This window comes from Podarcis muralis, chromosome 17 (genome assembly GCF_964188315.1).
Source record: "Podarcis muralis chromosome 17, rPodMur119.hap1.1, whole genome shotgun sequence".
Taxonomy (NCBI): domain Eukaryota; kingdom Metazoa; phylum Chordata; class Lepidosauria; order Squamata; family Lacertidae; genus Podarcis; species Podarcis muralis.
This window is the reverse complement of record NC_135671.1, coordinates 29,543,806-29,558,737: the sequence shown is the minus strand read 5'-3', so window position 1 is coordinate 29,558,737 and position 14,932 is coordinate 29,543,806. Positions and strand designations below refer to the sequence as shown.

At 43.9% G+C, this 14,932-nt stretch overlaps 1 protein-coding gene across 4 annotated transcripts in view; it reads left to right on the top strand.

The window, feature by feature from the left end:
- Window positions 1-14,932, top strand: part of GLIS3 (GLIS family zinc finger 3) — a 194,155-nt gene that overhangs the window by 154,166 nt on the left and 25,057 nt on the right. For all 4 annotated transcript variants that reach the window (XM_077921035.1, XM_077921033.1, XM_077921036.1 and 1 more), the window contains one exon: window positions 7,811-7,979. In XM_077921035.1, coding sequence (XP_077777161.1) covers window positions 7,811-7,979 — 169 coding nt within the window. The remainder of the gene's footprint in view (window positions 1-7,810; window positions 7,980-14,932) is intronic.

Here is a 14,932-nt window from a genome sequence, read left to right as displayed (position 1 = left end):
GCCAGCTTTTTATAATCCCCATGAATAGCCTCTGCTGTGACCCTCACAATCATTTTGCAAACTAACTACAAGAGGGGGGAAAGCACCAATAAAATCCCTACATGCTGCTAGCATGCATAGCAATAATGGGGCGCCTGCTGTGAAACAATATAGAACATGTCAGAGATGCCGGAGGAAAGGGTGAAGTTCGCGATGGAGCTCCGTCCTGGTCCCAAGAGGTCACAGCTGTTTCTTTGGCTGGCTGATATCCTTTAGGTTTGCCTTCAGATATTTCTAGTGATTGGCAGCTGGAACAATTGATTAACTGAGGCAGATGAACATATTGGAAACTCTTATTGCTTTTGTGATTAAGAGCCAGCAGAATCCCCAAAGCAATAAATTGTGGGATCTGGATTAAAATCTGTCTTGCTAAAACTGAAGGTCATTACATTAGATTGCTGCCATTCAAAAAGATTGCTGGCTCTTATCTGGTTCAGAAGATTGTCGTTTGCCTTCTGAGTTCTTGACTTATGTAAAAAGGAAATATTTATAGTCATTTATGCCAATGCAATTTAAAACTCATAGCCCACAAGATCCTAAACAGTTCTACAGATTTGAATAGAACAGCTGTTTTAGTTGCACAGCTGTATTCCTGGGTGAATCTGGAAATGGAACTTTGGATATTTTTTGTCCTGCTAGTGAACTATATAAGAACAAATACTACTTTTATATATTATTAATCCTAACTGCTGCATTACTTGGCCAGGTAAACAACAATGACTTCTTTTTCTGGGGGGAGGGGGTTTAAACTAAAAGGATATTCAAATTATATTTGCATGTCATAATTAAATATTTGAGTTGCTTAGTCAACTTCATCCACAATAAATAGATTAATCAAGCAACAGCATAAATATATTTATCCTCAGATTTTTATACTTTTATTTATTTATTTATTTATTTTAATCACTTCATATACCACCCTTTATTGGCAGATCCCAGAGTGGTGTACAACATTAAAAACATAATTTGCATAGCATAATAATAAAACAATCCCAGCCTCACCCCGCTCTGGCAGGCACCATGTTACCCTCTGGGCCAGATCAGGGCGGGAAAGGTAAGGGACCAACTGCTTGATGCGACGAAGGTGGAAAAATATCTCCTTTACTGTTGTTGTAACCTGCGCCTCCATGGAAAGGGAGGCGTCAAGGATTACACCCAAACTCTTAACGGAAGGCAGTGGCACTAATTGGGCCCCCACAAAAGAAGGGAGTTGGTCCCTCATTCCCATACCATCCCGACCTAGCCATAGGACCTCTGTCTCTGAAGGGTTAGAAGAATTATTGAAGAATAGAAACACTTGTTCTTGGAAGGAAAAGTCCATTTTAACAGATTGTCATTATGGCCCCCGTAGCATCTTCCCTTCCAGGGCAAATGGCATCTGGTGGGGTGATTTTCACTGGTACTTCAGAATGGAAGGAAAGGGTCAACCTTCTTCACCCTTGCCAAGATGCCAGTCGATATCGTAGGAGCCCTGTGCGTCTATTACTTAAAAAGCTACACACACACACACACAATTGTGCAGGTAATGCAGTATAATGTCATCATGCACAACACAGCTCTGAGTTGATTTCTCTATCAGTTTAACAACAAAACATTGAAAACCTCCAAACTGACCTCTTATTTTGACACTGATTTGTTTAAGTCCACCTGCAGCCCTGAGACACAACTGGAAGGCTCCCAGATTGAGCAGGATTTTTCGGCCTATGAAATCCCCATTTTATGGCTGCTTAGATATTTAAGTGGGGAAACGGCAACACTTTTGCACTTTGATTATTCTAAAAGGAGGTAGATGAGGTCTTTTTTATGTGAAAAAGATTGACAGAGAACCATAATTTAAGAATAATATACCCATGGAAATGAATTACGCCATTATTGGTAGTTTGCAGGAGGAAAGGTGGCAATTCTCCATTTCAGAAAGGTTCTTTAAATTACAGAGTACTTTCTGTGCTAAGATGGGAAGAAACTTTTTTTTAAAAAAAGAAGCTTTGATTTGGAAGCAGTTTGAGAATGCAAACTCTCATTTCTTAATTGTGTGCAAGGTGACGCCGTCCATCACCTCTACATGATTTCTTCTTAAAAGCTTTTGAGAAGTATAAATGTGAAACTTCATAAACACAATGCATGCAAGGAGCCATGTTTCAAGTGGACAGCCCTTGTGTTCGATGCCTCTATATGATGAGCACCATTCTTCCTGCCAGTTACTGTCATTTAAATACAAATTATTATATATATAATTTTAGCTTCAATGCAGAAATGTTCTGTTGAATTAAATGCTGCAGCATAAACATCACAAGGATAAGATGAAAACAGCAGAGAGCTATTATCTTCCCAAATGGCTGATTTCTCTTTTGAAGAGATTACTACACTATAGGCCTCGAGTTTTCTGAAGGTGCAGGAAAGGTGCCGTTGGGATGAGAATGAAGCGATGGGAGCAATTAAATGGATTAAAATGGGCCATCAATGTATTAATAAAATATTAATATGTAAAATGTGTATAAGCCTTGCAAACAAAGCCACTTCCGACATCAGGAGGAGGTGGGGTTGCGGGTTTCACGCCCCCAACATGCGCGCAGAGGCTGGTTTCCAGCCCCCGCGCGATCAGGGGAATCCTCGGGCCGCATCATCCCCTGAGCCAGCCAATCAGCTGGCTAGGAGTGTGTGGCTTGCCTCACTTAAGGCAAGCGCAGCCCCAGGATCTCCCTCTTTTGCCTGCACAGCTGCTGTTGTTTCCCACCTGCCCGCCCCTTAAGTTTCCCCTTCTGAGCTTGCTATGGACCTCGGTTGGTCGCCGTTAAGGGGCCTGGTAGGGATTTTTTCCACTTGGCAAATTGGCGCTAGCCATTTGGTTTTTTGCCTACCTCGTAGCAAATCATCACAACTCCTTTGGTTTGGGCGGTTAGGCATTGGTAGGGGTATTGTTATGTAGATGTGTTGGGGGGGGGAGTGCCATCACCTCCCCCAAATATTGAAGGGTAGTCCGGTAAAGGATTCCGGGGGACGTGGCCTCGTCCGAAGCCTGTGGAGGTTAGGGCCTAAAGCACGCCCTCGAGCGGTGACCCCGGGGGAGTCCCTAGTTGATGTGCATCAGCAGGACTCCCCCTACTGGTGTTAACCCTTCAAGCAAACAGGCTGAAGCCGGATAGTCTGATAGGACCAATGCCTAAGCCAACACCGCTCTTACCTGTAACCAATAAAATTGTGGCCAATTTTAGCCCATTAACTTAATACAATGGTGCCGCGTGTCTTTATTTCTATTGGGGGGAGGCGGGAACTCGCCACACAATTAAGTCCTGCAGTAACAATTTAGATAGTTCTGGAGGGAGGCTCATGTTGCCCTTGATAGGCTAGCGATTCCCCACGATGGCTCTATCAGTTCTGGAATTCTATGCGCAGGTCTGGTCTCTGGCATCCGTCTGTCTCGGGAGACGATGGAGGAGGGTGCCTTGGGGGGGGGGCGTCAAACTGTTGGAAGGTTGCAGTGTCTGCTGTGGCTGTAGAGACATGTTTAGTTGCAGCTGGGGCAGATGAAAGTGTCTGTTTGTGCTGCTGCAGATGTCCCATGACATTTCTTCTCTCTGTGCTCCACCCAGCGGTTATTTCTCCTCTGGTCACTGTTAGTTTCTGTTTCTCACTGAGAAGCTGCTGGGAGTCACAGGACTCTGTTTACATTCCAGAGACCTTGCAGTCTCACATGAAAGGGAGACGGGATGTGACGTTAGTGGTTTCCTGTTTCCTTTGTTCCTTTGTTTCAGTTGCTCTCTGCTCTCACAGGGAGATGATGTACAGTGGTGCCTCGCAAGACGAAAAGAATCCGTTCCGCGAGTCTCTTCGTCTTGCGGTTTTTTCGTCTTGCGAAGCAAGCCCATTAGCAGCTTAGCGAATTAGCGCTATTAGCGGCTTAGTGGGCTTAGTGGATCAGCTGATAAGCGGCTTAGCGATCAGCTGTTAAGCGGCTTAGCGGCTTAGCGGATCAGCTGATAAGCGGCTTAGCGATCAGCTGTTAAGCGGCTTAGCGGATCAGCTGTTAAGCGGCTTAGCGGATCAGCTGATAAGCAGCTTAGCGATCAGCTGTTAAGCGGCTTAGCGGATCAGCTGTTAAGCGGCTTAGCGGATCAGCTGATAAGCGGCTTAGCGGCTTGGGAAAAAGGGGGGTGAAAGGGGAAAAACCCTGCAGGAACTCGCAAGACATTTTTGTCTTGCGAAGCAAGCCCATAGGAAATTCGTTTTGCGAAGCACCTCCAAAATGGAAAACCCTTTCGTCTAGCGGGTTTTCCGTCTTGCGAGGCATTCGTCTTGCGGGGCACCACTGTATATTTCTTTGCTCTCTGCGTAGCTAGAAAATAAAGCATAGCAATGTAGATCATACTGTCTCATCCTTCCCTGTGCTGGGAACTCTGCTGGGAGGATGTGCCTTGGAGCCTCATCAAGGCTTGAGGTCATTAAACACGTCGGGAGGTGATTCCGAAGATGAGCCTTCTCAGCTTGGCCGAGCTAAGATTCCGACAGCCACTACTATGAATGCATGACTTGAATGCCTGTCTGCAGGCACTGAGGTCACCTGCAAGGGATTCCCATCTGGCAGAGCTGGTGTGGCCAGCCTTCATGTCTTCATGTTTACAGTCATCTTTGTAATGCAGAGTTGGTCTGCCAACAGGCATGATGCCTGAAGCCAGCATCCCATAGAGCACTTCCTTGGGGATCCTGCCATCTTCCATTCTATGGGCATGACCAAGCCACTGTAGACGTGGCTGAGACAGGAGTGCAAACATGCTGAGAATGTGGGCTTGAGCACATCTTTGTTTGAAACTCTGTCCTGCCATTTGATACTCCAAATCTTCATGATACAGCACATGTGGAAGGTGTTGAGGTGTCACTTCTGATGGTTGTCAGTTGCCAAGGACTCAGTTCCATAAAGCAACATGCTCAACACTCTTCCTTTAAAAAAAAAAAATATTATTAAAATAATTCAACATTAATACATACATGTTATGAATATACAAACATACATTTCATACAATCCTTAAGAATATTCATACATCTCCAACTCAATCTCACAAATACTTCATTTTCCCACCACCATCCCACACCCCTCACCCCTCAGCCCACCCCTGTGATAAACTTCCAATCTACTCAATTGCAATTTCTTTCCACTTCTATTACTTTCTTTCACATACTTTTAAACCAATTTTCTGCTTCTTTTTCTGTTACACATTGTTATCCATCTTATTTAGTATTTCAGTATTTATAACAGAACTTGTTTATTCTAATAGAAGTTCTGCTTTTTCAATATAACACTCTTCCTTTTGGTATTGGACGGTAGCATCACATTCTCCCATACTCTTTTGGAGAGGTGAGCCATTGCTCTGGCTGCCTTGCCAATATGCTTGCCCAGTTCAGCACTGGTGGAGAGCTGATTTTTTTCATGCCTAGTTGTGGCCTTTCCAGAAACATCTGACTGCTGATGAAAGCAGAATTTCGGGCAAGAGCAACCCCTAGCCTGATCTGGCAGGGCTCTTCAGATATTCAGTTCCTCAGCTGTAGGAATCGTAGCGTAATTCCACTACATCCGCCTTTGGCAGGCCAAGCCCTGCAGATGGCTTTGGATGGCAGCGCTGGCTGGGGCTGTGGGGAGTTCAGAACATCTGGAGGGTGCCCCAGGCTTGGTGAAAGCTCTCCCACCCAGTGAACTTAGCAATATCATCTCTACAGAGAATGCTTCTTGGATCTTCATGGTCATGGGTTTGTATTTTATTATTAAAACCACAGTGAAATACACGGTCCATTACGGAACTATCAAAGACAGAATGCACGTCATTGCTGCTCACCCGTTAGGGTCACATTCCAATAAAACATAAAATATCCACACATCTTTACAAAGGGGGCAGCCAGTTTCTCTCATTCATTTTAATGCTGTTGGTTTGCTCATAAATATTACTCCCTATGATCCTTTTCTGAAGGCGTGACTACAAACATCCAGTTTTACTATACATATTGTAGCAGTTGTTAATTAGATTTTGCACCAGATAAACATGCCTTGCTCTTTTAACAATGCCAATAAGCAGAGTGTTAGTGATAAAGGCTATGTACAGCTTATTATTCCCACAAATACTTTCTAATATCAATTCCCAGTAATTATCCGAACACAATCTAGCCTGTGTCCCACAGATGACAGCAGCAGCAATTATCTCAAACGCTGATATATCTACTTTTAATCCTTTTTAGTGTATTATATCACCTGCGTAAGATTTTATAAAAGCTATCTTTAAGGATTACTGAAAATAAGTACTTGAGAATCCCTGGACCCCTGTATAAGTCCAGTCCGCTTCTGACAAAGGTGGTTTTAAATTCCTCTCTCACTTTAATCCACAAGACTTCAGTCTGCTCCTCCAAAAGGACTTTATAGTGGGGAGGGGGGACCTTCAACCCAGAGGCTTGGTGGGGTCCTCCCAGTCTCTCTGTCTGATCCTCTGGATTCTCCCTGGGCCATTGCCTGTCCCTGGCTAGATGTGTCCTTTAATTGTGATAATACTGCTTACTTGCCAAGATGGAGAGAATATTATCGTTGTTGTTGCTGCTGCTGCTGTTCTCATTGCTGTTGTTGTGATTATTTACATTTGTATCCCAGTTTTTCTTCAAGGAGCTCAAGGTGGCCTACATAGTTCTCCTCCCCAGTTTTAGTGGGATGCGGGTGGTGCTGGGGCCTAAACCACCGAGCCTCTTGGGCTTGCCGATCAGAAGGTTGGCGGTTCGAATCCCTGTGACGGAGTGAACTACCATTGCTCTGTCCCCGCTCCTGCCAACCAAGCAGTTCAAAAGCACACCTGTTGTGGCGGGAAGGTAAACTGCGTTTCCGTGTGCTCTGGTTTGCGTCACGGTGTTCTGTTGCTCCAGAAGTGGTTTAGTCCTGCTGGCCACACAACCCTGAAAGCTGTCTGTAGACAAACACTGGCTCCCTTGACCTGAAAGTAGAGATGAGCAGCCACACCCCATAGTCAAGTTTGACTGGACTTAACCGCCCAGAGGTCCTTTACCTTTTTACCTTTTACCTCCCCATTTTAGCCCCACAACAACCCTGTTGTTGGGCTGAGAGTAATTGGGTGGCCCAAGGTCAGCCACCAAGCTTCATGGCCGAGTGGGGATTTGAACCCTGGTCTCCCAGGTCATAGCCTGACACTCTAACCCCCAAGCCACACTGGCTCTTCCCAGGGTGGGGGGAGGCAGTGTAGAAATAAGACTGTGTGGCTGAGGTTTGCCTTGCTGTACAAAGGGGTAAACATCATCTTAAAGGTAAAGGTAAAGGGACCCCTGACCATTAGGCCCAGTTGTGACCGACTCTGGGGTTGCGGCGCTCATCTCGCTTTATTGGCCGAGGGAGCCGGCGTACAGCTGGCCAGCATGACTAAGCCGCTTCTGGCGAACCAGAGCAGCACACAGAAACGCCGTTTACCTTCCCGCCAGAGCGGCACCTATTTATCTACTTGCACTTTGACGTGCTTTCGAACTGCTAGGTTGGCAGGAGCAGGGACTGAGCAAGGGGAGCTCATCCCGTCGCGGGGGTTCAAACCTCTGACCTTCTGATCAGCAAGTTGTAGGCTCTGTGGTTTAACCCACAGCGCCACCCGCGTCCCATCAGCTTACTAATGTTTAAAACTCCTGGTGTAGTGAAAGCAAAGCCTCCTAATTGCAGCCGAAGACTGAATTAAGATGCTCACTTGAGGAATCTGAAGATGTGTGCCTGTCCTAATAGTGAATGTTTTTGCCCTTCTTGCAGCAGCCCTGTTCTCCAACACCCACGCCAGTCAAAATGGAGCTGCTACGGGCTCCCTGCCCCCATCACACTCAGTGAGCCACGCTTCTTCAGGGCACAATGTGCATGGCAGCCCCCACAACCCACCAACCCAGGTGCCCCCTCTCACAACAGGGGACTCAGAAACAGAGAGGTAAGGCCATAAATGGGGGTATTTTTTCTGTCCTGTCTCACTTAATTAGACCAAAGGGAGTCGTCTTTGGGATACTGGCTCAGGATTTCCAAAACAATGAAGCCTCCCACCTTTCCTCATGAACCCACCTGGACTGCCACCCTCTGATGGAGGACAGAGCTGGGAGTGCTGTGATTTATTTATTCATTTCATTTTTTACATGATCCAAGAATAGAGCATATCAGATATAATATCAAGCAATACAACAATCCCATCAAAAACAATAAAACACACACACTCTCTCTTTATATATATATGTATATATGGTTTAACTACTTTTCTTTACTGCAGAAGAAATACATCATAGACCCACATCACCAACACCTGCCTAAAAAGGCAGGTTTTCAGCTGATGCCAAAAACAACCAATGACGATGTCAGACAGATTTTAAAATAGAAGACATTCCTATTCCAAAGCCTGCTGGCTCATTCACTCCCCAAACCTTCAATCACAATATATTGAGGCCCTAGATAGTAGGGAATAAATCCTCGTCCTTTCCCCCTGCACTAGTTCTGAGTTTAAAACACTTGAATGGATTTCGATGGGTTTAAATCTGCCTTGTGGCTGAACAGTGTGTCATGCATAGAATGGCATTGTAAAAGGTTTGCTTTGTCATCATTAAGCCACACTTGTAATACACAGCTGGTTTTATCATATACGTATGCAATCTGCTAATAAATGTTACATAGCTATGCATTCAAAAGGCAGCTGTAAGTGATTACTGTAGGCTGTGAGCAGCTATTTGTTGCTGATTAGATTGTGATCTCACATCTTTACTTATGTCTGGAATGTTAGACATCACAGCAAGCTAGAACTGCATTTTCCTAGATTCAGTTTTCTTCTGCAAGACATATAATTAAAGGCAACAATTTTGGAAAGAAATAAGTTGCAACCATTTCTTTCCTCCAGGTAGATTAAATGAGAAATTTCCTGTATCACATAATGAAAAATTAACTGCTTTTTCTAAAATAGAATGTTTGATATATGCCTCTTAAATCAACTGCTTTTCCTTTATAACCATAGACAACTGGAACATATTTTGCCGTACTGAATGTTTCTTTTTTCAGACCAGCAGAATTATTAGTAATCTATTTATATTTAAGAGTTTAGTGTAAGTTTATATTCCAGAGAAATTGAAATATTAGAAATTAGTCTCTGGTGTCAAATTTGCATAACAAAAAGAACCTCCCCAATATAGTTCTTATTTTATTAAATGGTGTTGGTTATCTCCCAAATGTTTTTATACTTAGTTTGAGAGAGACCTTCATAAATAGAAGTTTATTGTGGGCAAATCAACTACTTTTTAGCATCCTGAGAATCTAACCTTAAATTTAAGTAGAGTAGTACCTCGGTTTAAGAACAGCCCTGTTTATGAACTATTCGGAAGTAGTGTCCCGGTTTGCAAACTTTACCTTGGTCTAAGAACGGAAGCCGAATGGTAGAAGGGCGCTGGCAGTGGGAGGCCTCATTAGGGAAAGCACACCTCAGTTTAAGAACAGTTTTGGTTTAAGAACGGACTTCCGGAATGGATTAAGTTCGTAAACCGAGGTACCACTGTATGCGATGTACCTCAAGCAACATTTCCTGATAAGGTGTGCAATACCTTATGTCCTGCTCCACCCTATCTTGGAAAGCTTATCCAGATGATCAGGGCAGCATGTGTCCCTACCCCATTTTACATTTCGTGGAATAATCCTGCAAGTCCCAGTTCAGTGGACCCACACATAATGGAGTGAAGTGGCTTTGCTTTGTTGGTGGCGTTGCAGTTCTGCTGCTGCTCTCTTTCTTAAAAAAGGTTCATAGGCCTATGTTTGCATTAGGATACCTGCAGAAGTTGTTTGCACAGCAGCTAAAATAGGCTAGTCTCAAAGCAAAGTCTGGATAGCAGGTTCAACTAAAATCCAGTTAAAGGGAGACATTTTTTAAAGCCGTAACACTTGACTCTGGTTTAGTGCAGGGGATGCCAATGCAGTTCCCTCCAGTCATCTGACAACAACTCATAAAGAAATCAGCCCTGGAAGGGTTGGTCTGGAACAACTATTGACCAATAAGCCCTTTGCAGGGGGCGGGGTGGAGATGGTGGAGAGGATTGTGCAGGGTAGCTGTCAGCATTCTTGGATCTTACGAAGTAGGTAGATCTATTCCAATCTAGGTTCAGGCCTGGCCATGGGACTGAGTTGCCCTTGATCACTCTGATGGGTGACCTTGACAGAGAGATGGACAAGGCAAGAGTGACCTTGCTTCTTGATCTCTCTGCAACTTTAGAGATAGTTTTGACCGTGGTATCCGAGAAGACTGTGTTGCCATGATTCCAGTCCTACCTCTGCAACCAAGATCAAAGAGTGCATTGGAAGAGTGCTTTTTGGCCCCTGGGAGTTATGCAATTATTATTCCCAATACTATTTGATATCTATATGAAGTAACTGGGATCAGTCATTAGGAGTTTGGGGACCAAGGTATCATCAGTATGCTGATGACAGTCCTTTCCATTTTTCTGTAACATCTCCATCAGAAACGTAGTGGTGGGATGGATGAGAGAAAATAAGCTGAGCTGAAATCCTGGCAAGACATTCAGCTGCACTCCTACATCCATCCATAGCAATGGTTTCAATTATTTAATGTTTACAAAGGAAAATGAAGGGGGAAAATAGTAGACAATGAACTGAGAAGTAGATGAGGGATTACTGGAATATGGAGCTGATGCAAAATCAGACATATATATAAGAAAAAGACTCTGAGGAAACAGGAAAAAATTATCCGGGTGAAGGTACATCAGGAGGAATATGTCTAAACATAAGTATGAAGTATTATTTATAGCTCCTTTTTATTTTGATGACATCAATCCTAGAAGAGGAGCACTAATTAGTGCCCATTCTCAGGTTGTGTAGAGAAGGATAGTTGGATGACAGAAGCCTTTCAGAGTACAAATCACAGGAAAATTAAATGACTTGTTATAGGAAAATCTACACTCAACATCTTATTGCAATGTGGTTTTAGGGTCAGCATAGCAATTTCCTCTCATGTCTGGGAGGCAGTGAAGGGACGGTGTCTCTTTTTTCTATTTATTGAGGAATTGTCTCTCAGCTAAAATGGCAGACACTGAGGAAACGGGGATCAATAAATCAAAGCTTGGGCCTGGGTGAAACCAAGCTATCATAACGAAATGTTTTCCTAAACCCATTTTTTAATGTCACAATTCTCTAAAGAGAGAGAGAAATACCAGCAGTTTTATGTTCCAGTATTCATTTTATGGTATGTATTACTGCTTGTTCTAATGTAGGTTCATCTGTCAAGAAAACGAGGCTCTTTGCTCTTGCTGCTTTCCCTTGGAGATTTTGTGTTTACAAAAGTGAAACTGCACAAATCCCTGATCCTAATATTTCCGCATATAGCTCATCTGTAAGCAAGTTAGTATCAAATTTGCTTTCCTTGCCTTTGACTCTGAACTGAGCTTGAGGACCAAACTACATGTTACTCAGGAGATTCCATGACTAAATCTCCTAAACGTCGCTCCTGTTAGTGTCAGAGACGTTACTGTATGTAATGAAAAGTAGCCATGGGAGAGAGCCAGTTTGATCAGGCTGGAAGGACTGAAGAGGAAGTGGTTTTATTCATTTGTAATTTGTACTTGATTTATTTCACACAGTTCTGTTCTGCAGTTTCACTGATGGCAGCTGGCAGTATAATTAGCCCTCAGGTCTAAAAAGGCGAGTCAGCCCTGGGTTAAAGGGATTGTTGTTGTTATTTATCTATTAATGGCACCTCAAGGCGATGTACAGGATACCTGGGGATGCTATCACACCAACACCAAGCAGTTTTCCTGGTGAAAAGATGCCCGTCCCTGGATGTTGGCTGCCCTGACAGGGTGAAGAATAGTTTTAATTTTATTATCACAGGGTAGCAGCCAGAAGAGGACATCTTTTATCCGGAAAGGGTAGAGGAAAGGGTTAAGAACAACTCACCACCACCCCTGCCACTGTTTTTCCAAGAGAGAGAGAGAGAGAGAGAGAGAGAGAGAGAGAGAGAGAGAGAGAGAGAAACGGAAATTTTAGAAGGGCTGATCTCCTAACTGGCTCTCAAAGGCATTACCTTCTGTGAAGGTAAGAATCTAAAGGGAGAGAACATCACTATGATTGCCCAACTAGGATGCCCAGAGAAGATGAAATCCTTCTCCAGTAGCACAAGGAAAGAAAACCTAGTGGGTGGTGATCAACCTTCGAAACACCAAGTGTAGTTCTTGTAGCTCCAGTACACTTTCCAGAAATGTCTGAGCAGGCAGTTAAGGCTTCCAGGAAGAGAAGCACAATCTGAAGAGCAGAAGCTGAGACAGAGACAGGAGTCTCGGCAGGCTTTCTATCATAGCAATAAGTAAGCAAATCTTCCTTTGAGGCACAGAAGGAAACTCTTCCCAGGGGCCTATAAACCAGCCTCTTCTTGCCTACAAGTACAACGAGGGACGGTCACATTTTCTTGTGCTTGTAAAATAAAGAGTTGCTTCTATAGGACTTCAGCAGAGCACTCTTTTGAAATGGTTTTCTTCGGGCAAGTAAAGTGCTGGGAAGAACGATATAACGCTCAAGTGGATAGGCAGATAAAGAAAACCAACTATTCTGTGCATTGTTCTGGATCTCTGGTAGTAACATTTATGCGCCAGAGTGTGCCATCATTGCAATAGGGAGATAATCTGACATTTCCTTGCCACTCAGAGACAAGGAGCCCATCTGGCTGAAGAAGCCTGCTTTCATTGTGTGAAAATCAGGGCTGGGAAACCTTTGATGTTTTTGGACTCCAATTCCAATTCTCCCCAAGCATTGGCCTTATTGGCTTGGGCTGATGGGAGTTGGAGTTCAACTGCATCTCAAGGGCCATGGCTTCCCCAATTTGGGTAGTGGGTTAGATGCAAATATGAAACACACACACAAGCTTCTGGGAGCTCCAGTGAACCACACACTTCTGCTGTTGAGATTAAAAGCCCCTCGACTACCTCATTGTCGCAGAAGCAGCTACTTATTCCAAATAAAGCTTGAGGTTTTTTCCTTCAAAATTCACCTCCAGACTATTTCACATACTTCAAAAGTTAGCCAAGCAGATGCTGACATGAGAATGATTTGCTTTGTGATGTCTCACTACTTCAAAACTTAACATGAGACTCAAAGCTCAGATTCCCAGTTGGACAATCATAGCGGAGGGAAGGGGGGGGGGAGTGCTGCAGTGAGAAGATGGGTGGTACAGAACAGGCCGGGTACTTAGGCATCACCAGAAAAGAGGACAAAGATGGAAACAGATTTGCACATGCTAATTTATATGTATAGATGCACATTTAGAAATAGTTGTTGTTGTTTAGTCGTTTAGTCGTGTCTAACTCTTCGTGACCCCATGGACCAGAACACGCCAGGCACTCCTGTCTTCCACGGCCTCCCGCAGTTTGGTCAAACTCATGTTAGTAGCTTCGAGAACACTGTTCAACCATCTCATCCTCTGTCGACCCCTTCTCCTTGTGCCCTCCATCTTTCCCAACATCAAGGTCTTTTCCAGGGAGTTTTCTCTTCTCATGAGGTGGCCAAAGTCTTGGAGCCTCAGCTTCACGATCTGTCCTTGCAGTGAGCACTCAGGGCTGATTTCCTTCAGAATGGATAGGATTGATCTTCTTGCAGTCCATGGGACTCTCAAGAGTCTCCTCCAGCACCAGAATTCAAAAGCATCAATTCTTTGGCGATCAGCCTTCTTTATGGTCCAGCTCTCACTTCCATACATCACTACTGGGAAAACCATAGCTTGAACTATACGGACCTTTGTAGAAATAGTTACTTCTGTTTAAATAGAAATATAGTACATCTCACATAGTGGGGAGGACAGCATACCTGCTCAATCTGTTCTCCATGGGCAACTTGAAGGCTCCTGCTTTCCCTAATTATGTTTTTTTCTCCTCATTCTGGACTTGGAGCAAACAGCCCTTCAGATAGGGACTCCATCAAACAGAGGATGGAGTGTCCTATATGCATAGAGGAGTGTCCTATATGCACTATAGGGCCCTAGTGTACAATGGTGTTCGTCATTTCATATGTGAAATGTTGGACATGCTCAATGATTCTGCCTTATAGCACAATCCTAAGCATACTTACTCAGAAGTAGGTCCTGTTGAAATTAATGGGACTTACGCCCAGCTAAGTGGGTTTAGGGATAGGGACCTTAGGCATTATTGGGGGGGGGGGGCTTTAATGAGGTTCCTTATTGTAGCCACCCACAGCTGGTTGCATTGTTAACTGCAGAGTGAGGCTCTGAACAGGGGAGAAGAGGGCAATCGCTTTGTCTGAGCTGATCTCCCCCAGCCTTTGAAGACAGAATTCTCTCTGTGTCTCTCTCATAACCCAGCTTGCGATTGTCTGCTTGGACTGCATGGCATGGCCACAATTTCTTGTGGTGGTTTCCTGGTGGTTACAAGCTGGTATTGATTGTTGCATACACAAAATTTAATTTGCTGTTCCCCCAGTAACACGCTGTGATTTATTTGGGGACAAATCTGGATTGAAACACGGCCAAGTTTTTCTTTTGTGAGATGGCAGGCTGTATAAGTAGGTGCTATAGTCACCAACTTGAGTAAGCCAGGAATTCATGAAACGATTCATAAATCATTATAAAGACCACTAAAGTCTACTAAAAGGAGACCTGTCTGGCTATACAAAACATTGTATTATCATTTGCAAGCTTTTCTTAGATGTTAAATCCAATCTGAAATCTTTAAAACTGTGCTTTCATGTAAAGGGTTCTAAAGGATTTGTCTCCCTTCTTCTCTGCTGTTGGCTGACAGTTAAAGCCATTTTTCATTGATTAGATTTCACAGGTGAATTTTGTATCAGCCCCTCCCCTGCACACACACCAGAGGATAACATCAAATAATTCTTTACACAAGAAAG